The 21,660-nt window shown below is 44.2% G+C and overlaps 1 protein-coding gene across 1 annotated transcript; it reads left to right on the top strand.

The window, feature by feature from the left end:
- Nucleotides 1-3,782: 3,782 nt before the first annotated feature.
- Rnd3 (Rho family GTPase 3) lies at nt 3,783-21,135 on the top strand. The gene is made up of 5 exons (NM_001007641.2): nt 3,783-4,117; nt 4,541-4,628; nt 15,462-15,571; nt 18,130-18,264; nt 19,802-21,135. The coding sequence occupies exons 1-5, from the start codon at nt 3,968-3,970 to the stop codon at nt 20,051-20,053; spliced, it is 735 nt and encodes a 244-aa protein (NP_001007642.1). The 5' UTR covers nt 3,783-3,967; the 3' UTR covers nt 20,054-21,135.
- Nucleotides 21,136-21,660: the final 525 nt, after the last annotated feature.

The following is a 21,660-nucleotide window of genomic DNA, read 5'->3' as shown; positions in this document are numbered from 1 at the left end:
ACGATTTTCTAAGTAACCTTATTGTGCAATGTAAAAGAGTGGAATAATGCTAACTCCTTTCCTGTAAGTAAGAAAAAGAACTCAGAGATTGTCTGAGGTCAGACAATATGTTTATTGGGGTAGCCAAAATTAAAATGGAAGTTACCCATAGAAGCAACACAGAACTATTGTTTATCTGTTCTGCCCCTAGATGTAGACTCTGTGTCCACTCTTTACTGGTATCACATCAGCTTTTATTGTTGCTAAAAGGAAGGCATTGGCTGTGGAAGGAGGATCCCCCCCCCCCAATATTAAAGGGTTTGCCACAAGAGAAAAAATAAAGCTTCAGTTAAAACCATTTAGAGCAACTGAATATATGCACAATTAACAAAACCATACAGACGTTTTTGCTGCTTATTTTCCCTTTTCTTGATCTTCATGCTTTAGCAAGGTAAGAAAGGGTCAGGGGTAAACAAAGACACTAAACAAGGAGGATGTCACGAGGAAGACCATTAGGTCAGAGATGATGCCCTCAATGGGTTTTACAGCTTCTGTGATTCTGTGTCACCAGGGAAAGATTTCTTTGCATTCTAGTGTCTTTATGTTGTCTAGGGCTTAAGGTTTGTCTGTGCCTAATATTCTTGGTTAAGATGGGGTTTCATCCGGGATGCCTAGCTACAGACAGGTGCAGACCCAGACCAGAGTCACCCTTCCTTACTTGTCCATTCATAGAATCATGCTATGACCTTGACTTATGTCCTCCTGTGACTGATTTCATGTGGCCCTTCCCAGAAAAATCCAGATTCTAAGACTGGTTACCCCACCCTCTGCTCTTCCTGGTATCTCCCACTCGTGACACTTTCCTTCAGTGAGCCTCAGTCTGGTCCTCCTTCTGTTCCTCAAACCTGCCAAACACTTACCCTCCTTCTGACCTTCCTGTTACCTTCCTGTCTGGGGCAGCCTGCTGTAAGGCCTGCTCATGGCTGATTCCTCTTCCTCCTCCTCCTCCTCCTCCTCCTCCTCCTCCTCCTCCTCCTCCTCCTCCCCCTCCTCCTCCTCTTCCTCCTCCTCCTCCTCCTCCTCTTCCTCCCCTCCCCCTACTCCTCCAGGAATTCACATGCACAGAGACACACTGAGAAAGCACCACCAGACTTTGCTATCTTACAGGATCCTGGTTTGTGTACAGAACTCAGCACTTTCGTCCTGATTTGTGTACACTCTTCCTTATGTTTTATTGAGCATTGTCTGAAATGCATCCCCTATGGAAGCAGAAAGAAAAGTTCATCTTTTTTGCCCTATTTTAGGCTTCAAGAACAATGCCTGGCACATAGCAGACACCTAATAAATAATTACTAAACTAAATGTTTGGGTGTTAAAAGTACATTCAAATGACAAAAGGAAAGTATTCATTTCCTGGAAATATGCAAATCTGGTGGCTTCAGGAAGTTGATTTTTCTACTCAGTCACACATCCATTACATTTCACTTAGCAGCTGGCAGATTCCTGGAGATTCAGGTCACCTGATTTCTAAAAATACCTATCCACTATGATTCCAGATCTTTCCCTGGAGATGTGACTATACTACTATTAGATGGAGTAAACTCCCCTATACCTGGAGACCTGCCGAATCATTGGTGATATCTTTTTTGGTGCTCAGATATAGCATAGATGATGAATCATGTGATGTCCAGTTCATTAATAAGTCAACTCAAAATAACTAATAATTAATTGCCTTTAAGGGGACTTTATATAAACTACGTCAATTCAGGAATGTGGAAGACCACATCGTATCTCTGGAAGGGGAGTTGTCATAAGTTAGAAACAAGAGAAAACAAAGAATGAGCCCACTTCTTATAAGTAAGTTGACTAAGGAATCCAGGATTCACCCAGACATGAGACTTCGTTCTGGGCAGGCAAGTGGGAGCTATGGAGAAATACTAAGTACAGGCAGACACCATTTTCATTTTCTTACCAGTGTCTTCATGAATCCTATTTTAATGAGGATAAAGCTAAGGTTTACAGATATGAATTATTGTTCCAATGTCACTTAGGAAGCTAAGTGACTTAGGGCCTAAATACATTTCCCCACTTTTTTGCCCATTCTTCCTCAACCAAACAAGCATCTTGATGAACATCTCCTGCACTAGTTAGGTTAGGGAAATGCTAGGGTAAACTCTATGAAGTTTACAGAGGACACTTTTCCCTCTCCGACATAACAGCACAACGTAAGACTTTAGGAGACAATGCCCGGACAGTGCTTCCTTTGTGAACTGTGTGAAGAGACGAATAAAGCTCTTCCAAGCAAATTTTGGCAAATGCAGCCATAGGACCTTGGTCAGCCTTTCCCTTTCCATGGTCAACCTGTAGGAAACACACCTGTCCACAAAGATAAAGCCAGGGTTGTCCTTTAGGGGAAGACTCCAAGGTTCTCAGGTCTGAAATAAGATAGCATTCTAGGTCCCCTAGTAATTCGCTACACATTCAGTCCCTATACTTTCCTTAAAGGTGTGTGTGTGTGTGTGTGTGTGTGTGTGTGTGTGTGTGTGTGTGTGTTTAGTATATGTGTGGAAGACAGAGGTTGGCACTAGGTATCTCCCTCAATTTCTCTTTACATTAATTTTGAGTTATGGTCTCTCACTGAATCCTAAGTTCCTCAGTTTGACTGGGTTGGCTGCCTAGCAAGCCCTAGGGATCCTCTGAGTCTGTCAGGAATGCCTCCTTATATGGGTGCTAGGGGTGAAAATCAAGTCGTGCTTGCAGACCAAGCCCTTCACAGACTGAACTATCTTCCCAGACACCGTCACTATAAATTTAATAACTGAAGCCTCCTGGCTATTGGGGTGACAGGCAACAAAGACACTGTTCTCAGAAAACGAGAGAACAAACAGTCTTTATGTTTGTCTCTTGCTGAAAGGGAGACTCGGAACGACTGGAGTACCTGAGTGGAGGAGGGGAGTTCCTGAATTTTCAACTATGGTTATGTGTGCTTTTTAAGACCAATGCCTTGATTCCTGGGCAAAGGAGGGTACAGCTCAAGGGAGCAAAGAACGCTTAGACCCCTGGTTCCAGAGTCCCCACAGTGAAAGTGACAGTTGGGGCAGGGTTTCCAATAGTTTTTGTCATCTAAGGTTTTTCTCTCCCCCTCCCCCATTCACCTTGTCATATTCCCCAGAGCCTTCGGCCCCCTCTGAAGTGGCTGAAAATGACAAGTTTCAAAAGCCAGTCCTCTACAAAGATCAAGGAAAACCAGTTCTGATGTCTAAAATAACCCAGCTATGTACCTGACACAACATTTTTTTAAAAATATTAGGTTTTGGGTTTGGTGCAACAACTTAGTTTAGCCTTTTCCCATCCAAGATTTACTTCTGTTTTATAATTTGATTGGGAAATATTTTTTTAATGTTCACAAATAATGACGAGGCTTCTGGAGACGCGCCCCTTCGAAAGCAATTTGAAAGGAATTCCAGGGCAAATTCAATGTGCACAGATACCCGCTCCCCGTCACCCCGGTCCTGAACAATCTATCCATCAGCAAATCCTGCCTGGCGCCTTCAGGTTATGCCAGAACCTAGGTCTGGAAGCCATCCTGCACGCCACCCTAGAGGGCGCGCTGCTTACACTTTCCGCCAACGAGGCGGTCGCGCTGGCTCCCAGGCTCCATAAAAGGGGAGGAGGCGGATCAGTTTCCTTCTCTCATTGAGAAAGCGGAGCGGATTGGAAGGCTGGGCGTATAAAGCCGCGCAGAGAGCGTGAAACAAAGCAGACCGATCGGAATTGGACTTGGGAAGAGATTCACGGAGTCAGGCAGAAAACTTGTTGGAGAGGAGTAAAGAGCCGCTGCCTCTCCTCCTCCAACTCCGCTGCGCTTAAGGGGTTCCCTCCGGCCTTGCGATTTATTTTTATATCCGCTTTTTATAGAGAGAAGTATATATATTTTTTTCTTCTAAAGAGAAAAATTCCTGTTCCAAGAGAAAATAAGGCAACATCAATGAAGGAGAGAAGAGCCAGCCAGAAATTATCCAGTAAATCTATCATGGATCCTAATCAGAACGTGAAATGCAAGATAGTAGTGGTGGGCGACAGCCAGTGTGGGAAAACCGCGCTGCTCCACGTCTTCGCAAAGGACTGCTTCCCCGAAGTGAGTGTGACCCGTACCTCTTTGAGGGGGGTGGCTGATGGGGTTCCCAGTCTGGGGACAGCGTCGTTTCTCTTGCTTCACTGATTTTCTTCTTGAAAGTCTTTCTCATGCCCAGCCTGTCTCTACCGTCACACTGCTGGGAAGCGAAAGTGTCCTGGAAGCCTCTAGGCTGGAACCCGCCAGCATCCTGGGCTCTTGGCCCCAGAAACTTGCTGGTTTCAGTGTGGGAGGCCGGGTGGGGAGACCTGGGTGACTCTCGGGAGGGGGCTGCGCGTTTACTGTGTAGGGAGTGTGCGGTTGGTTGTTGGTGGAGGTTTTTTAATTGGTGGCTTGGGTGTTTTTCAAGTGTTCGATATGCCGGTCATATTTTTAATAATCTCTTTGCCACCCTTCCTTCCTCTTCTGTCCCTTTCGTTCGTCCAGAATTACGTCCCTACGGTGTTTGAGAATTACACTGCCAGTTTTGAAATCGACACACAAAGAATAGAGTTGAGCCTGTGGGACACTTCAGGTAAGACTCAGCACACCGCGTGGCAGTCTGAACCGGTGCGCCCCTGGGCTCGGGATCCGATGCCCTGTCTGCTATCGTGGCTCCTTGAGGGACTTCCAGTCCCCAAGCCGCGGAAAAATGTTATCCTTTCTGGGCAGGGGCGGCAATGGGGGTGATTGTGGTCTTAGGGACAGGAGGACGCTATATGTCCGGGGTGACCCTGCTGGAGGAGCCTCTGGTGGCCGCATGGCCTTGTTTTGTCCTTCCTTGGGGCAGTGCCGGAGCGAGCCGCCAGGGTGGCTCAGTGCTGGAGCATGCAGAGCACCGTGGAACCCTCCGGCTCGCCCAGGAAGCCCCTCGTGGGTGTTATCAGCCATCTGGTCTCGGGGCAGGGGAGCAGGCTGAGCTGGGAGAAGATCCTCGAAACCCTCGGGTTGCATGCGGGTTCCGGGCTGGGGGAGATGGGTGAATGGCCGGAGCCAGCGCCCGTGACGCCTACTCTCAGGAATGCGCTGGTGGTGCCGGCAGCGGCCACCGCGGGGCCTCCGCCCCCGCAGCCTCAGTGTCACCGGCGCAGAGCGGCTTCTGCGGGCGCCGGGGGATCACTCTGTGCCAGCTCTTCGAACATACATACCACTCCCTACCCCTTTGCCTTTGCCTCTGTCTCGCCCGCCTGCAGGGCCGCAGGCAGCACCCCCTCGCCTTTGACCTTCCTGTCTACTTGAATTATTGACGCCTTGGTGGGTTCTGTCCAGAGGTCTAAGGTTCAAGGCCGGGTTGTTGCCTTCCCATGCGCCCACCCACCAACGTGGCACAGGGTGGTGGGGAGGGCAGATCTCCGCGGGCGGGAAGGCTGTCATCCCCGGCTGAGTTCGGAGCAGGGACAGTGTGGACTGAGGACTGAGCACCCCTTGGTATCCAAGCTCTAGCAAGCCTGGCCAGAGGCTCCTCAGGAGAACGCCTACTGTTAGTGGAGACCATACCTTCTCGAGCGGAGTAGAAGCTACCAATTTGGGAGGGGAAAGGCCGGTGCTGGTGGGGAGCTGGGCTGCCAGACAGATTCAGGCGAAACTGGCGAGGAGGGAGCGCACAAGCGCCAACACGCAGGGTTGCTGTCAGGCGGGGTGGCCCGAGGTGGAGCAGTGCTCAACTGGGAGTGGCCTCGTGGAGCTTCAGCGAGCTTCCCACACCCTGCGCTGGAACCTCTGAGGGACTTGGGGGATTAGACGGTGGGAGGAAGGGGCCAGACTCACAAGGTCTCCAGAGGCAGCCTCCAGCACAAAGGCTAGAAGAAAGACTAGAGGGAACTCTTGCACTGGCGCCTCTCACGGTCGGTGCCAGATGCTCAGACTGCTGCAGTGAGAAGGATGGATCCAGTTTCCCTCTGGAGAGGAGAGTCAAGCTTTTCCTTGAGCTGCGCCAAGGGCGTTTTGTGTTTTTTGTCGTTGAGATTACATACGCAATCTTGATACTATAGAGAAAGTGTTGATGGAATTCTAGTGGCTTATTACTAGTTTCTATCATCAGAATTATTACATAGTCTAGTATTTTATTAGGCTCCGGTTCTCAGACATATTATAGTAATTGTCATGCCGGACAGCTGGTGTGATACCAACAATTAGCACCAGCACCCACCTCTCTCCCACCCAGCCCAGTTTAGATTTATACTCGAGAAGAATTATTTAGGGGTGGAGTGGGGCAGTGGGTCTGATACACTCTTTGATACAAAGCTGTGTTTCAATCTTAGCTCCTGGTTACCGGGGATTTTCTGTGTGCAAATCCTCTACCTCCCTGGGTCTCATTTTCATCATCTGTAAAGAGAGGACAGACCGTTGAGCTGGATAATGTGCAAGGTCTCTCCCAGCTATGGTTCTTGGCTTTAGTGTACTGGACAGGCAGAATTTTTTTGTTTGTTTGTTTCCCAGGATGTTGGTTCCCAGCTCCTGGTCTCAGAGGATCTGGCGTCCCGTGCTGAGGTTCTCACAGTCTGCAAACCGAGCCAGATTCTGGGCTGAGCCGGGCTTCCTGGTGGATTTAGGAATGAGACTATTTGGATAAGGAAGGGGGATGGGTGGGCTCCTAGGAATGCCGGGTTATACAACTGTGTCTGAGCTCCAAGAGCCACAAGACCACCAACAGAGATTTTAGATTAGGTGCCCAAAGGCCAAACTTGCCACCTCCTTCCTTTCAAGAGAGAAAAGGCATAAGCTCTCTATGGGCTAGTAAATAAAACGGTTGCATATGAGTGCTTCATAATGAGAAGCCAATGGAAATGTCATTTCAGGTATTTTCGAGCCTTACTTAGCAACTGTATAGTTCAGTCTCTGCACATACAGCAATGTCTTGCATACAGAAGTTACCCAATAAAACCTAAGGACTGAGCAAATTATAATGAGATGCATAGTTGCTAAGGAGATGGGGTTCCTGGTATTAATTAGCACTGAATTACCTTTGCCTTAAGATTGGCAACTTCATAAATATTGCTTTTCATCAAATTAAGGTTAATCACCTGAAATGAAATCGGTAGTGACATAATGACTTATATTTTTATTTCGTAAGAGAAACCGCCCCCTACATATTTCTGTAAGACAAGAAGGGTTAAAAGCTGATTACGGGAGTAGTGCACTGCAAAATTATCCAGTTATGAAACCTTACTTAAAATTTAGATTCATACAAATGAAAAAAGACATGGGGAATTATTTGAAATTCTTGTTATGTTGTTTGTGGAGCGAGATGTTAGTTAATTAAACACAATTATAGAGCATTGCTTAAATTCTAGAAATAGGCTGCTTCTACTGAAAGTGGCTTGCCACTTAGGATTAGCAAGTCTCCAGCAGGAAGTTCATGCTTCCCAGTAACTTTACTGTCTTTCCTAGTCCCTTACTTTTCCTGACAAGTTCCTAGAGACCCCGCCTCCCATTATTTGACATTTTCTCTGCTCACAAAGACATTGTTTTGTTGAGGTTTGAAAACAATTGCATACACTTCTCACCTCTTCATACATTTGATTTTTCCCCAACTGCCACCAGCTTATCTCAGGAGAGAAGATCCAAGCCAAGTTTATAAATCTCTGAATGTCATTTTTTTTAATCCTCTCCCAAGACTGTGTGTGAAAGATTTAGATTGGGAAGATTGAGTGGACAGAGAATATCTACTGTGCCCTTTGGTGTCATGGCTAATTTCCAGTGAAGGAACACATGTAGGAAACAATTCTTTATGGGCTTTCTGTGTGTGAACCACATCTCCTAAGTGGTCTGCTTCCCCCAGAAGCAGTCACATGATCATGTGTAAGCAAAAGTGCCAATTCGAATGTGGGAAAGAATACAAAGTAGAAGTTGCGTGTGAGGAAAGGAAGCCATTCATTTCTCTTCTGGGAGGCCAGACAGGTTAATATTTCCTTCCTTTCGATTCTTCTTCCTTTTTTCTGCCTCTACTGTAAGAAGACCCTCTGTTAGCATAGGAATCAGGGCTAGGTGATTGCCAGCCTATGAGGACCTTAACTCTTGAACTCTAATGGCCTCTTCTAACTAGTTACTTAATGTGCTATCCTGTGAGGCTTTCCCAGTAAAGCTCCGAACAGTCTTTAGATGCAGACAGTTTCTGTCTTTCCCCAAGCACTCACCAAGTTCAACAGCCACAGTGGCACAGTGCCAGTTGACTCTTATGGCTACCTAAAATACTCCGAAAGTAACGGAATATCATAAGTGTCATGGAAAATCTTCTAAAATGGGAGATTTCTAAAGGTAGTCTTGAGTCCATGTCTTCTTCCTCTTACTGGGAAATAGTTTCTTTGCATTATAAAATGAGCTGATTAACAGTTGCAGCAGCAATGTGCTGGGACAATATTCAAATTGTCCCAAAGAGTTTTGAAAAACAGAGAGGGGGTAGGGAGAATAGTTTTAAGTAGTTCTAATAGCTTGTGCTTCAAAATCTGCTACACTTGCCAAAGGTAGAAGCACTTTGTAACATAAAACCGCAATGCCTGCTAATAATAGAAAGTTAGTCAATTAAGGATCACCATATCTTTTCCCAGGAACTTGATTGCGGTGTAATTTCTGCATACGAGATCTAGGGAGTCATCGTCATCTCTGACAGCTTTTTAACCGGAGCAAGTTAATGCACATTTTGTTTAAGGTGTATTATTAGTTTTAACTATTCAACTTGACTGCTGACTCCTGGTTGATAACTACGGCATTGCCCTGTGAAAACTCCTCCGAATCTTAATGTGCTTTAGACTTCTTTCAGGCCCTGAATGCTAAAGTTAGCACTTCCTGTACTTGTTTCTAGTATCGCTGACTAAAACCAGCCATATTCTCTACATTTTAATGCAAAGCACCAAATAAGAAAGAAAAAAAAAAAAAACCTAGACAATTTCCTTGGAGGAAGGTCTTCAGAATCAATATAAATCTACTGACACTGGTATCTATTTCAGCTTTTAACACTCAAGCTTGAAGGCTAGTCTTGGCGACAAGTGCCACAGTGGAAATGGTTCAACAGTTTTGGAGACTCATCTACCTGTGAATCAAGAAAAGCCATCTAAAAGGAGATTGCTAGTCCCTTTTTTTTTTTTTTGTGATTTAAGATATAAATGAACACATCTGGGCAGGCCAGGAAGATATGATTGTAAACTGTTAGGGCATGACATCAGCAAAGGCTGCTGGGGACCTATGGGGGAGGGGCAGTACCGAGCTGGGCAGGGAATAGCTATGTATGGCCCCTCAACTACTTACATTCTAATCAGGGTGAGCAAACAAAAACATTTCAAATACAGGTGAAAATTTAAATTAGCCATTCTTTCTTCTCCGGGGTGAAGTAAGAGAACAAATTAGGAGCCCAGAGTAAGTATGAGGTACAGCTAGGAAGAAATGCACTTGGAAAAGGCAAGGGATTCTTCCCAGGGCATCTGTTACGAATACTCACTTCCATAGGTGATCAGGGATATGGAAACAGAAGATGGGCTTTTGGTGGGAATGGATTCGCGCCTAGCACAAGACTAAAGAGGTGTTCAATACCTGTGCCAACTCCAAGGCCCGAACTCAGGTCTTCCTGTCCATTAAAGCCCCCATAATTCCAAATCTTCTCTAAAAGTTGACTTGGGTCTCCCAAAGTTCCTAAACTCCCTTGTACTTTAAAACATGCTTACACTGGGTGCTTATCAGGCAAAAACCAGGTTCTCAAAGTTGAGATTTTTGACCAAAGCCTCTTAGAGGGAGGTAGGCTAAGAATTTGCAAACTAATCAGGAAGTGGTTTTCGTCTGACTAGCAGAACAAACTGCAAAGAACTAGATACTTCACACAGTCATTATGGTCCTTGGAACCTAGAGTTTCGAAACCAGGCCCAGCTCTAAGCTGAGCCTTCATACACTGAAATGTGGGCTAAAGATAGGCAGACAGCTTGTCTGGAAGCAAGTCTTCATCCGTTCTAGACCTTTCTTCTTCTTCTTTTTTTTTTTTAAATCAGTTTAGTGCTAATTTTGCCTCCAATTTGGTTTTTTCCTCAGTTGTACATTGGAGTAAGGTATCCAGATTGGCCATTCTAATTGTCCCTAAAATAACCAGATGTTTCGTCATTAGTACAGTTCTTTTACATGGAAACAGGACACCTCAGACTCCAGTGTCTCCACTCAGCTCATGATGGATGCCTGGTTGGGCTGTACCGAATGAATCACCTGGGCCTCACTCATTTTTTTGATGTCCTTGAAGTGTCTTCTGGTTTATTACATATTGGCAGCATCCGCAGAATGAATTTGGCAAAAATTCAGACTTTTCTGACATAGAGTGCAAGCTGCTTCAAAAGTTTGGCCAGGTGTTGAGCACATTGGTATTTGAAAAACAAGCCTAATATTATAGTGTGCGGAAAGGTGAGTCTACTGGAGGGACTCCATGCTCAGATAAGGGGCTCTCACAAAACATGGGGAACATAATAGCTTCAGTCTGGAGTGAACGATAACGTGGGTTTTTTTTTAAAAAGGTATCTACGTAATCTTACCCCTTCAAGCTCTATGATTCCTTATGCTTCCACCCTCTGCAAAATGTTATTATTTTTAAGTATCCTGAGATTGAGAACTAATACCAAAGCCTTCTCTCGAGCTGCCTAATTGCAACGTTACTTCTACTAACCTGAAGTTATATCCACCTGTGTATCTGAACCACCCCCAGCAATAGGAAAACACTGAGTTTTTATAGAAACATATATAACTGCCCACATGTTTTTATAAGAGTCTGACTCAGTAGAAGGTACAAATGAAATATCCCTGCTGGGCTGGGTGGTGATGGCACATTGGGGGCCTAATGTTTGCAATGCAGGCAGTTGAGGAAGAAGTGAGTCTTATATTGAAGCAGAGTCCAGAGATCTGGTTCACACTTGACTCACATTCCTGAGCACGCTCGCCTTGTACAGCTTCCCTTCTGCCCCATGGCCTCACATGCTGCTTGCTACCCATGTGCTTCTAAGGAACACTTAAAACCACAAAATTTACTGTATAATTTCTGCCCCAAAGAATCCATTATTCCTCACTTCCTTATCTTGGTAGGAATTCCTTATAGGAAAAGCTTTAAGTGTAAGGTATTAACACTTTTAAAAGATTCGGCGAAGTGGGTTTTCAGTTTGCAGACTTTCGAGAGATAGTTTCAGTATTTGAGCTGGTTTTGCAAGGGGGTCAAAGATCTCCCCTTTAGGCATGGCTCCTGGTCCATATATCTAGTCATGTACATATATGGTGCGCTGCATCTCTGCAGAAGGGATGACTTCAGCGGGCAGGTATGTGTTTGAAGAATTAGTTTCTAGGTGAGGCACTTCGTGACTATTCTTGGGCTGGAAAGTTTCCTCTCACCCCAAATTAATGATCTAGAAGACAAGGATGGGTAGATCTGCAGAAGTCTGCTAGAACTTTTCTGATGTTTGCCAAACTCAAGCCACAAAGAATTCTTGTTCTAATCCACGTCTGGCTAAAGCCTTTCAAAGCCGTGAGGGGAGGAGTGGACAGGGTGAGACACTTGTTTTGCATATAGTACAGTTACATCTTTATACAAATACGGCTCCCTGCAACTTGCCAATGGAAAGTCTGGTAGGTTTTAAAAAGGGCCGTGTGCACAGTGCTGTGTCTTTAAGGAAGATGCTGCCCTGAGTGTCCGGATGCATGAAGTCCCTTCCACATGCCGAGGAAGTTTTATTTGACAAGCAAAGCTTCAGGCCTAGATTTATCGAGTTTTAACCACGGTACATTCTCAGGTACTGAAGTACAGACTGTGAGTACACGAGGACCCAAGCACGCTGTAAAAACACATTCAGTTAGGACCTTCCAGCCTTAACTAGAAATCTATAGAAATTAGTGTTTCTGGAAGCCTGCCTTCCCAAGGTGTCCTGGGACTTCTCCAGCTGTGTGATTCAGCAGGCGTCCTGGGCTGGCTTTGTTCTCACTTTGAGGGCTTACTCTCCACTCTTTGCAGTCTCCGGGACTCCTCGGTTGACAGGGCATTCCTAAGATTCTTCTCACACATGCCTGTGGTGATCTGCCCTTTGCTTGCCTACTTCCTTTGTGCGCTCACGGGGCACGGTAGGGAAGAACGCAGAAGAAAGTGAGTCTTACCCAATGAACTGTGAGGTATTCCTGTTAGGACAGTTCTAATTCTATCGTTCACTTTTCTTACTATGAAAAAAGATGGATGGAGGCAATAGTTTTGGGTGCCCCCCCCCCCATCTAGGAAAAAGTTTTAACCTTGAGCTTTTAAAAAAGTCATGAATAAATTATCTTCTATGGCAAGTTACTCGTCTCGTTGGTGGTCACATTACAGTTATGAGTTTGAGGATCCGTTTTATTAGTGCCCTTGGGCCCTTGTTGGTCAAAAAACTGCATTGTTTACTGCAGGGGGATGGACTGGGCTCAGATCAAAGTGCTGTTCCTAATTAGATCTTGTTAAAGCACCTATGAGTTACCTCTTACCTCCAAGGTTGGCTGATTTTTTTCATGAAGTGTTGCACTACTACATATGTATTTCCATCCAAACTTAAACCAAATGAAAACAAAGGCAGAAACAGGCCTTCGTAATAATCTTGTTTAACTAAAAGAGAACTGTTTCTTTTTAAAGTCCATCAAGAGAGTAAATGTCTCTCTTATTTGCGTACAGCCACTGAGCACAAAAGTTGCCTTGCTTGCTTTTTTCCTTTTTTCTTTCTTTCTTTCTTTCTTCCTTTTTTTTTTTTTTTTTTTTTTTTTTTTTAAGGCAAGCAAATCTCCAGCCTGTGACAGAGGGCTGAGCACAAAGCCAGATCCCTTTGTGGCCTTAAAATGGGAGGGGGAGGGGAAACAGCCCACAAAGGGCAGGGTGTTCTCTGCAGCCAAATGGTGACTGGAATGTTGCATCCCGGCCTCTGGATTTTCCCAGCAGTCCCAAGTTTAATTAAATTAGTTTTGCCCCTTTGACTTTCTTCAGCCACCTTTGGAGAAGACGGTCTCCATTGTCCTGTAAATACTCTGCTCTGCCCCTCTGTTCTAAAGGAGCCTGGCACCTGCAGATGCTAGTCATGTCCTGTAGGTCTAGACTGGAGAACAGAAGACGTGAGCTCCCCGACACCTGTTTGGCTTTGCACAGTAGGCTGGCTCTGATTGTGTAGGTCGGGTCAGGTCGTTGAAGCTAGCTTTGAAGAACAGAAGAGAGTCTCCTCTGTCCTCCTTTGAATTTCTTCTCTGTACAGTCTGGGATTTTTGTGGCAGGCTATTAGGAAAGAGATATTCTAATGCTCACAGCAGCAGCTGTGCCAAAGTTAGACTTTGGACAGGCAAACAAGGAAGGTTACAGTGGAGAGTCAGAGTTGCAGAACTAATGTAAAATATCAATGCATCCAGAGAGGGTAAAGCCAGCCCTTTCTGGTGCCTCTCAAAAAAACTTCAGCTGAACTCTAAGTGTTCCCCTTAAAGAGTTACTCTCACCTCTGATATCTTCAAGTGGCTGAAAGGGTGGCCATTGATTGTCATTTTTAGAAACACAATACATATTTTTTTATACATTTCAGCTAAGGCCTTGGCCCTTTGGAAGTACCTTCCATCTGTCTAGGCTTTGTTATCACACTCCCCACCTCCTGTAGGCCAGTGGGAGGCTGTTGTGCTGGCAGAGAACTCTGTAGCCTTTCTTCCCTGCTGACACTTTCCTTCCTGGTTCCTAGAACATGCCCCATCATCCTTGCTCCAAACACTCACTCTCCATCTCTAAAGCAGGAGTGAGGCAGACACAGTGCTGCCAGGGACTGCAGTGGTGAGTGCCCAGAACCCAGAACACACACCTAACTACCATAACTTCTAGGTAGAGAGAACAGGCTCTTGGAGGCCATCTATCTGTCTTTGTCTGAAGGCCATCTCTCTGTCTTTGTCTGGAGGTCATTGTACTTTTTCTTTGAAACGTGGTCTCACAAAGTTGCTCAATGGAGAAAGGGTATAGAAATACTAGTGTACTCATATGTAGAGTTAAACAATTTGATTCTCAAACTGCATTCTCTGTACAGCTCAGGTAGGCCTCAAAATTGCAATCCTTTTGCCTCATTCCTTCACTGGACCTGACTAAAACTATTTCTTTGGAAATCAATCTCCCCCACCCCCTCTGACTTGGACCACTAAAGTTTTGACTTGGGGAATAAATGTTATATTTTTCTGCCAGAAATTCAAAATGATGTCAAAACTAAGTCAAAAGTCAAAAAACTCTTCAGTGTGTTTGCATTTGCCTAGTAAATGATTTTCTTGCTGTCTATGAAATGGCTTTATGATGAAATTGTTCCTTAAAAGTAGTTGTCAAGTTATCGTCAATGTTTTATAGTCTATTTTATAATTATTGTCCTTGTATAAATTCCCAACATTGGGAATTCATAAAGATGTTTTAAAAAAAAAAGAAAGAGAGAAAGAAGAAAAAAATCGTAAATGTCCAGAAAGTTCTGTGGTTCCAATGTTTGACTGTCAATTTGAACTTTTAGACTACATTGAGTTTAACTCAGGCCAGGGCCCTTGGATGATGTCCTGCTGTCATGTTTGCAGGCAGAACTGTGTAGAAAGGTAACATGATCTAACATGGCATTTATGACATTCTTGGTATAGCAAGAAGCAGACTTACACAGGCCTGGGGGGCAGGTGTAAGCAAACCCGAAGGTCAGTGGCTTATCCAGACTTGTAACTGGGGATGGAGTGACACTTGTGTGCTTCTCTCTGACTTCCTGTGTGCCATTAAGCTCTCCCTCCTCCCTCCCCCACTCACACCCCCTATTCAACTATTGGACTAATCTTGAGTTTAGATCTTTTTCCCAGGAAGCCCTCTCTTTCCAGTGGCTGCCGCCACTCGGCCTTTGACCACAGCGATAACAGAGCCACGATACTTCTAGTTAATATGTACTCATCTCTTCCTTAATTCCAGCTGCTACCTGGGTTTACTTAGATCCCACGAATATAGGTTGGCACTGTATTCCCCTTATGATTGAAGAATCAGAAGCACCTAATCCTAAGACTTGGGCTTCTCCCCGTTTAGTGGTGAAAATGGGTTTGTCCTCAAGGTCACTTGATCCCACATACTCCCCACTTTATCTAGGACCCTTCTGCCTCTGATTCTTAAACTCTACCAGTTGCACATTAAATTCCTGGCCCTCCCAGGAGCTGAGGTCCCATGCACAGGAGTTCTCTGATCTTCTAGAACAAGAATATATTATTAACCTGTTGTTTGTGGATGTGTTCACATTTCCTTACAGGAAGGAGTGTGTGTGGGGGGTGGGGTGGGGTTTACATTGTAACAGGGAAGGGATTTATCTCAAAGGGTAGAGATAGTGCCTCAAAGACGGTGGAGATTTCTGTCTGAGACCTGTGTGCTTTTGTTTCTTAGGTTCCCCTTACTATGACAACGTCCGTCCCCTCTCTTACCCAGATTCTGATGCTGTGCTCATTTGCTTTGACATCAGTAGACCAGAAACTCTGGACAGTGTCTTAAAGAAGGTAAGTGCTAAGGAACGAGGATGTCATTTAGCACTTTCGACCATATAGGATTAGAGATGGGCGATTGGCTAGGGGGTACAAAGATTCTGAATGAACTAAAAGACTGGAAAGGACACTTCCACACCAAAACATTGATGCCGTTAGTGGCTAATTAATCTGCTTAAGTCCCTAAAACTAAACAAAATACTTTTCATGATCTTTCGTGTTTGTTTTTGGGAGAAAATGGAGTGAAAATGTAGGAAATAGCTTAACTCTTACCTGACCCTTCATTCCTTTGCTTGACAGACTAGACTCCTCCTTATGTGTTTGCCTTTGATCTCAACTCAGATATTCACCTTAATACAATAAGAGCTATTTTGACAAGGGAGTTGTAGTTTAGTTATTTTTAGAAACATGAGTGAAATTAGCATAAGAGGGATATATGTGGTGGGGCTCATCCCTACAAATGCAGCAATGTGAATTACAATCAGATATGTACTAATCAAATACTAATAAGGCATCAGTTATGCCGCCAACCATGCCTTTTATCACACAGCCCTGGTTACTGGAGGCAAAGGTGGGTCAGATTCTATGGGTGCAGATGGGACTAGAAGAAGCTGTGACAGAGGAAGCATCTTAGTCACTCACTTTGCTGGGTGCTGTTAGTTTGAGGTTGAGACAGTAGCTGTACTACACCTTCCTTTCTGTGCACTGCACTTGTGGCTAAGAGCACAGAATATCACTCAGTGGTTGTCCCTGTGGCTCTGTCCATGTGGGGGCAGAGCTGAAAGGAAGCGCACCTATGTAGAAGTCCAGGCTTGGTCCATTTGGGCTGTGTTCTTTTGGTTTCTACTTTCAGTGGCATTTGCATTTTATGTGTTCTTATTAGTTGATTTTTCCTTTAGGGTACTTAGTTGCTTGGGTAGTTCCTTATAAATAAATTTAAGGTTTGAGGCATAGCCCTCCTTCAGTTTTTGCTAAAAATTGCAAGCAGTTCAATGAAATTGAACTCTTGGTAGATCAAAGGGTCCTTCTTAGTTTGTAACACCTTTCTGTTCTAAGTAATGTATGAAACACAGGGTTGACTTTTTGTCAGATTCTGTCTGGAAGACAGACAGCTTTTCCTGCTCTTAAGGCTATAAACAAGTAGAGGGAGGCCCACAACATCACAAGCTGAGAACAGAACAACATGCCTGTCTATGTGTGGAGAGAAAAGGAGCACTTATTTCCTGATGCTTGTACTTGATGTAGTGGGTTATACATAATTTATGACAGAAAGCTTTTCTATTCTTCTACTTTGATTTTGCCTACTAACACCAAACAAATAGTGCCATTGGCCCTGTAGATAGTAATGAATGTGTTTGACATTTGTATGAGCTGCAAGCTTACGGTAACTTACTTTATCTGTGTTTTGTCTTACGGATATTAGAGACTTAAAGTAGAGAAAAAACTAAGTCTTTCAATTCTTTAGGAGAACGTGCTAGATGCCTCTAAATAATTGTGAAAGGGAGGTGGAAAGGAAAGGCTCAGTGGACAGATCAGGCACTCGGTGTGTTACTGCCCTCCATATGCTGGAGCACTTCGTGACTAGATATCATTGACTCACCTACACCTTGAGGTCTGGAGCTGTCCTCTGGTAGTCTCTTAAATCACTCTTTAGGAATGTCCCTCTTCCCTAGTATTACACTTACAAACATTTATTGCCTCTTCTGCTCTGTCAACTCCCAAAAGACGAAGCTACATCATCATTACATTCTTCCCAGGGCACCAAAGACATGGTAGGTGTGGGTAGAAGAGTCTCGAACCCTCTAGCCCCCCTCATCTGATGGTGGAGAACTAAAGTCAGAAGAAGCAAAACCATGAAAAGCTGTCTAGCTGTTTTAAATGGAACAGCTAGATTCCATGCCAGAAACAAGTTCTCGTGAATCCGGTTAGGACAGTGGTTAAATTGTAGACCAGACAGCATTGTTTGACAGTTAAAAATTAACTCAAAGGCTTCTGGGCTAGCTACAAGACTGGACTTTGTCCTGGGAGCTCAAGAGGTAGTTAGTTCTTGGCTTAAGCTGTGATCTGTGTCCATTCAGCCACTTGAGTGGAAGATCCTTGAAGCAAGACACTCTGCAGATACTGGCCTACACATGAAGGCCAGCACATGGAAACATGCCCCAGTCTGTCAATGGAGTTTATGAATGCATACTATTACTGGTGTGGCCTATTCCTTTTGCCCAGCCATCCACTTACTACATATTAGGCTGAGTAATCCAAAACTCAGTGTATCCCAGGATGTACTCATCCATTTGGATATGTGATTATTAAAGGTGCTTTTTGTCTTTCAAATACCTCCATAATTAAGACCCTGTTGAAGCTACCCTGTGTTGATAAGACATAAATTCATTGTGGAAGGAACCACTGAGTCACGCAGAATATAACAATATGCATGGTCACTCTTTACAGTTTGGTATCTACTTATTAATTAAACAGAGCTGGCTTATTCACTCGAAGTTGTGTTTCAGTGTCTGCTGGGGAAGAAATAGTTTTTATTGTATATGTGTCGATATTTAATTTTCCCTTCTCCCTAGTGGAAAGGTGAAATCCAGGAGTTTTGTCCCAATACCAAGATGCTGTTGGTTGGTTGCAAGTCTGACCTTCGGACAGATGTCAGCACACTAGTGGAACTCTCAAATCACAGGCAGACTCCTGTGTCATATGATCAGGTATGTGTGTTGTCATTGTGGGAAAGTCAACTTCCTTTCTTTCCTCCCTCCTTCCTTCCTTTCTTTATTTACTAGAATGTATTTGTTTTTATTTTATGTGCATAGGAGCACATGTTCCTGAGCATATGTCTGTGTGAGGGTATTGGGTCCCCTGGATCTAGAATTACAGACAGTTGGGAGTGGCCATGTGGGTTGTGGGATTTGAACTTGAGTCATCTGGCAGAGTAGCCAGTGCTCTCTTAACTGCTCATCCATCTCTCCAAGCCCTGAAAAGTCACATTTCAATAGAGATGAAAGAAATAGAATTATTATTTGTGATATATGAGATGTAGTAATTTTTCAAGAGGTGAGTCAGGAGTCAACTGAAATACGAACTGTCTGACACTCTGTAGTAAAAGTCATCAGGGGTTAGGGCACACAGTTGATATGTGCTACCCTTGGATGTTTCTGCTACACCAGTGTTTTTAAAATTCAGCGTGCTTAAGAGAGAACGTGATTAAAATTAGAAGTTCTCTTTAAGAGAGCTTATTGTCCTCTTGCCCAATAAAATCCTCAATCAGGCTGTTGTTCGTAAAATAGACCACCCCATGACTCCATCTGTTGAGTGTTCATCACGGTAGTGCTCCTTCGTAAGGAAGAAAATCTCTTCAGGAATCTATTCTCCTAAAACTCACCACCAGATTCTGAAGAGAGTTCCTGTTAACATAGGTACAGTTTTATGGGGTACGCATCATTTAAAGTATTCTATTTTAGTTAGGGCTAGGGACATAGTTCAGTCAGAGTTCTTGCTCGGCATGAGGAAGACTTTAAAGTTCCATCCCCTGGGTGACAAAAAAAGGAAAGAAAAATTATTACACTCATCTTTATCTTCCATTTCTCATTAACAAACTCAATAAGTCATAGAAGCAGATTTTTATTTAAACTGATGTTACATTACAACTGTCTGCCCTATGTTTTGTACAATCTGTTGGTTGGGGTTGAGGATCATTTCTAGTCATTACTGGAGAAAGCGAGAGCCTCGTGAAATGCTGGCAGACCCTGAGGGTCAAAGCACTTGGTCAGATCTATGGGAAGGATGTAGTGTTCATGGTATCGGGGTACTCACTCCAATAGGGAGAGGCCATGCTTCACAGTGTCTCCAGATGACACCTACACAGCTGGATACCCAGTACCTGGCTACAGGGTCAGTGAGGGTCAGCTGCCACCTTTGTACCCATCTCTTCTTTCCGTCCTCCTAGTGAGAGTTGCGTGCTCTGGATTCCCCTGTAGGAGCAAATCAGCATATTGGAAGCTGTGGGGAGCTAGAGCAGTTTCTACACAGTAATATAATTGAGGGCCTTCGGATCGAGTCTTTAGCATTTGGGAAGGAACAAAGTAACTCATTTTTTTTTAAATGTGGTTTTTATTTTGTACCACACTTGGGAAATCCATTTGGCATATTAGGTATGTTCCAATGCAAGACTGTGGCATTTCAACACCTTCCAGTGTCTCTCCGAAGTCTTACTGATGACGGAAATTCTTTCTTTTTACTTCACAGGGGGCAAACATGGCGAAGCAGATCGGAGCAGCCACTTACATAGAATGCTCAGCTTTACAGTCGGAGAACAGCGTCAGAGACATTTTTCACGTCGCCACCTTGGCGTGTGTAAATAAGACAAATAAAAACGTTAAGCGGAACAAATCACAGAGGGCCACAAAGCGGATTTCACACATGCCTAGCAGACCAGAACTCTCAGCAGTTGCTACGGACTTACGAAAGGACAAAGCCAAGAGCTGCACTGTGATGTGAGGCTTCACCGTCTTTAATGAGGACACATGGAAATCTGGTGTAAAAAAAAAATTAAAATAAAATTTGAAACAGCAAGAGCAAACGGAAAGAGGGAGTCAAATGAAGTGCACAGCCAAAGTCACATGGACACAAGGCGTAGGAGTCCCTTGAAAAAAAAAGTGGATACCCACTTTTCGGAATCCTGTCCTTAGTTTCGGCATGTAGACCGAGTGGTGAGAAGCGAATGCGTTGAAGAGTTTTGTGTAACAAGAGGTGTGACTTGAAAAATACACCAAAAACAAAGGGAGCTACAAACGGGCGAGCGCTAGAGAAGTGGGGGGCCCTGGTACCTCCAAGAAGAAAGTCCACGCTTTGAATGGTGCTTGAGTATTTTTGGTTTTGTGTTTGTGGTTTTATTACAACCTATTCGTGGATCTCTACTTTGATTTAGTTTTTCAATGTTTTAATCCCTTTTTCCAAAAAAGTATATATTAGTAGACCGTCCTCGTTGGGAACTCGCACTGTGACCTTAGCGTTTAGTTTTCTAGAGGATGTGATCTAATTTCCTCCTAGCTCGTCATTAAAATGGAAATTGTACTAGGACCCGGTGGGATTCGAGAGGAAAAACTTGCTGCGGCTTTGAAATCTTGACTTCCTGAAGGTCGCCGCTGAGCGAGATGGTTTGAAGCAAGGCTTCCTGGCCTTACAAGATGCGTAGACCAGCACTACAGAGATTGCGTAGATCAACTAGAAGAGAGTGTTGCTTTTTCTTCTGTCTTGATGGTTTTGTTCATCCTCGTGATTGTCCTTAAACAAGTGGTAAATCGTTCCGTGTAATATTTTTTGTGCGCTGTGTAGAAGAGTGTGTGTGTGGCTTCGTTTTGTTTTTCTTTTTTCTTTTTGCCATCGTTGATGAAAACAAGAAGTCAAATAAAAGATGTCTTCGTCTGATTGTGATAGCGTGATTAAAGAGGAGGCAGGTGGGTGCCGATTTCACCAGGAGAGACCTTGAATGAAGGAGTAGTGATAGCAGAGAGCACAGTTGGTGAATGGGGCTGTCTGGAAGGAAGTTATACATCAAATACACAGAGCAAAAGCACTCTTGTCTGGGGATGGTGCCCGCAGACTGGCACCAGATAGTGAGCTCTTGTCTGATGTCACTTCCTTCAAAGGAATGTTGTTCTGACAAAAGCCCCATTTGCCCATGCTTTAGAAAACTCCAGATTGTAAAGAAGCCTATAGTGTCTGGCCTGGAATGAGCCCAGGGCATTTCTCAAGTGACTGCTAAACCTCACTGAACCATACACAGCTGGGGCCAGGTTTGAAAACATGATCATCGTGAGAGTACTAATCAGCCTTGAACATGGTTTACAGCTTTCTCCTTCCGAGCAGTTCTTTTCAGAGAAGAAATCAGTTTTGATCTTTTATAGTCCGTGCTTGTTGAAAACAAGCTTTTTCTTTCCCCCAATGATGACGCTTCATTTTTGAAGTGTTGAAGCTGTGTCCCCATTAAACTGGGGCAGAAGGGGAGATTAAGGTAGTTCCGACACCCAGTTCTGTGTCTTCACAAGCATTTTGTTTTGTCTCTGCAAGAAAATGCCATTTCAGTCATTTCCCATGAAACTCAG

Source organism: Rattus norvegicus, chromosome 3, assembly GCF_036323735.1.
Source record: "Rattus norvegicus strain BN/NHsdMcwi chromosome 3, GRCr8, whole genome shotgun sequence".
NCBI classification, from domain to species: Eukaryota; Metazoa; Chordata; class Mammalia; order Rodentia; family Muridae; genus Rattus; species Rattus norvegicus.
This window is presented reverse-complemented; position numbering and strand designations above follow the sequence as displayed.

What these genes read in the sequence shown, in the direction of transcription:
- Rnd3 (NM_001007641.2), top strand. Translation starts at nt 3,968, where the DNA reads ATGAAGGAGAGAAGAGCCAGCCAGAAATTATCCAGTAAATCTATCATG. An exon ending in GAGCCTGTGGGACACTTCAG is followed by an intron (nt 4,629 to 15,461) that starts GTAAGACTCAGC and finishes TTTGTTTCTTAG; the next exon opens with GTTCCCCTTACTATGACAAC. An exon ending in CTCCTGTGTCATATGATCAG is followed by an intron (nt 18,265 to 19,801) that starts GTATGTGTGTTG and finishes TTTACTTCACAG; the next exon opens with GGGGCAAACATGGCGAAGCA.